Raw genomic sequence first — 2,880 nt, forward strand, 5'->3', positions numbered from 1 at the left:
AACATCGGTGAACGAAACTGCGGCAGCTACAACGATAATGATGATGATAAAACGCTTGTTGATCACACAATCAGCAGCACTGGTATTGGTACAGCGATGAAAATGCAGTTGAACTTTGAATCCAACCGCACTAGATTCAGTTACGTCAAATTTGACAGCCCGATATATAACCCGGGATCAAGCACGTCACCTGGATAGGTGTAAACGGCAGTGGCGTGATGCTAAACTCAACTATGGGTGCCGTCAGACAGCGCTATCTGTTCAGCACCTCTGTCTCCACCAGACTGTCCATAGGAAGCATGGATGGAAAACACCCCTGACCCAGAACTAGTGAACAAAGTTTTGAGCATTTATCTTGACAACTATAGGGTCCTCAGTTACGATAGTCAAGGGGTGAGGAAGAATCTGTTAAGTGGACGGCAAAAGTAGCACCGGGCGAAAACCAATGCCAAAGAGTACCCAAGTGGGCTGTGAACTTTTCTAGTCCTGTCACGCGACTAAAGGGTCCCGGACAAATGACAGTCCTTGTTTTCACTGTCATGGCTACAAGATGACCTGTTCCCAGGACGAAGTGACATACCAGCGCATGACAAACACATCAGTGGTCAACGGATTATTGCTACAGACCAGTAGGTCCGCGTCGGTTAACACAAAAGGCGAGCAACCCAAAGGAAGTCACGGGAGTCATCATCATTACCATCATCGACAGCATGACATCCGTGTTGAGCACCGATGCTTCATTGCCGTACGTCCCGGAAGTTGAAAAATAAAGCATGCTGTTATGAATTAAGGAGGCTACCCTTTGGAGGTCAGGCGGGCTACGACAGATGAAAAAGTAATGGTTCAGCTGTAATACCTCTTCAGGGCCTAGCTGCCATGTCACCCGAAGGAAGCACGAAGGCTGGGATACTACTAGATTTCCCAAGCCTAGACAAAAGAAGTCGAGACGCGGAGGTCGGCTTCGAACAAAGGACTTTCCCGCCAGGACTTTCGCGCTCTAAGCACTAAGCAATCTCACCCCATGGACTACGAAGAACTCGTCTTTCACATAAAGTAAAGTTACGCCAGTAATTTCGAGTTCGATTTTCGTGATCATAAGAGAATCATGTCGAGTAGTTGTGACCAATGTCAATCCACTTCATCAGTCCTACTGCAAAACCACCCATAGAGCCTTTACTACAGTAGCTGTTGTACCGATCCTCAGGATGTACCTCGAATTTGTGAACCGAAAGCTTAATAAGTTGCGCAAATAAACCACGGAACCTTTTGGAAGCGAGATTCCAAACAAAACAGGGCTATTTCCTGTCAAGAAACAGAGAGCCAAACTCTCATCCAACACTTGCTGGGTCGGCAAGACAACGTTACGGAAATGTCCAGCTGAAGCCTAATTGATCGTCCGAAACCTTACGCTCAGTTCACCTGGTAAACAAGTTTCATCCATGGATATGATTCCATGTCCCACCCGACGGACAATATGTTTGTTTGTCAGGTGACTTGTCCTGAAATAAGAAAATGTCAAATCACGCCGACTACAAAACCACACGCGTTCTTAAGACCTACACTGGCCTTTGACAGACACTAGAAAATAAAATCAAACGTTGGGCCTACATATACAATGGAGGCGCAGCTAAAGCCTACAGGTAGGCAAATTTGTCGCTCTACTACAACTGAATAAAGGAATCTCTGGCTGCTATCACCACACCTAAGTAATAAACACAAACCCTATACGATCAGCCAATTGTAATCAGGTTATAGCAGAATCAGTGCGGACCTACTGGGCACCAGGAAAACTACCAAATCAAGCAGATGGGCATGATAAAACAGAGCTACGGTGGCGGCAAGAAATTCGACTCACCATTTGCACATGCAAAGGACAAGAGAAGTCCGACGTAGAGTAGCATCTAAAAAGGCGAAAGAAACAGAGTTAATTGGTTGCTAACAAGGAACAGCTAAGTGTGCAGCAATCTATTTTATTCCCTAACCTGTCATCACCCATATGACATTTAGGTCCGTCATGCGTCGTCTTCAAAGCTCACACATCGCCGGAGTCTACTAGTAACTTCCAAAGGGTGTACAATTAATTTGTGCATATCACTATCACCGCAGTGTCAAGATAAATCTTACAACTATACATAGCAGAACGACAGCTCAGTACTTAGGGATCTGAAGGAAAGATGCAAAACCCAAATCCATCCCCAAAGTCTTCTACTGTACCTGAAAAGGTTACGTTATTAAACTTGACAATATCTAATCCGTCGTACTGGCCTCAGGCTAGAGAAAACTACACACAGTGGCTCACCCTGGGAGCCAAAGAAAAATCCAAAGTTCTGTTGTGGCCTACCTAGTCCACAGGGGTTACGTTGATAATCGGAGCACTGCTTTAAAAATCGTGTTCGAAGTGACACAAAGCCGGTCCAAAGCGGTCAGACTAGGTGATTACAAGAGCTATTGCCACCCAATCCCTTAGATCCGAACTTTGTGCACAAAAGACATACGTCCGATAGCTCCATATGAACCGACCTAGTGATTGGTGCTTATCTGACCGCAGTATACGAGGTAATATATCGCACATAACTCCCTGACCTTGACGTGGTGATTTATATTGAGTGCTACAACGGTCCCGCGGACTATACCGGCTGGAACTTCGTTCCACACGGTACAGAGATGCCAGAAAGGCTAAGGCGGAGTAGCAAGAGTAAGAGCAGCGAGATGTATTACGAGTAATCGTTTCGCGAGGCGGTCTGGGGGTAAAGTCGTACTTTGTGTCTTGCGATAGAAGTGCGCAGGCAACGAGATCTTTTATCCAGCTAAGCGGTATGTCCATATTTATGTAATTTCTCTTCCAAAGAAGGACATGTTAAGAAAGTCCAGTCCTGAAAA

General features: G+C 45.7%; 1 protein-coding gene across 1 annotated transcript in view; it reads left to right on the plus strand.

Annotated features, from left to right (window-relative positions):
- T265_06449 (hypothetical protein) overlaps positions 1-1,008 on the plus strand; it is a gene marked incomplete at both ends in the record, with an annotated part of 7,035 nt that extends 6,027 nt beyond the window's left edge. The window contains 2 exons of the mRNA XM_009171717.1: positions 295-393; positions 865-1,008. Coding sequence (XP_009169981.1) covers positions 295-393; positions 865-1,008 — 243 coding nt within the window. The remainder of the gene's footprint in view (positions 1-294; positions 394-864) is intronic.
- Between the last annotated feature and the right edge of the window lie 1,872 nt (positions 1,009-2,880).

This window comes from Opisthorchis viverrini, assembly GCF_000715545.1.
Source record: "Opisthorchis viverrini unplaced genomic scaffold opera_v5_137, whole genome shotgun sequence".
Taxonomy (NCBI): domain Eukaryota; kingdom Metazoa; phylum Platyhelminthes; class Trematoda; order Opisthorchiida; family Opisthorchiidae; genus Opisthorchis; species Opisthorchis viverrini.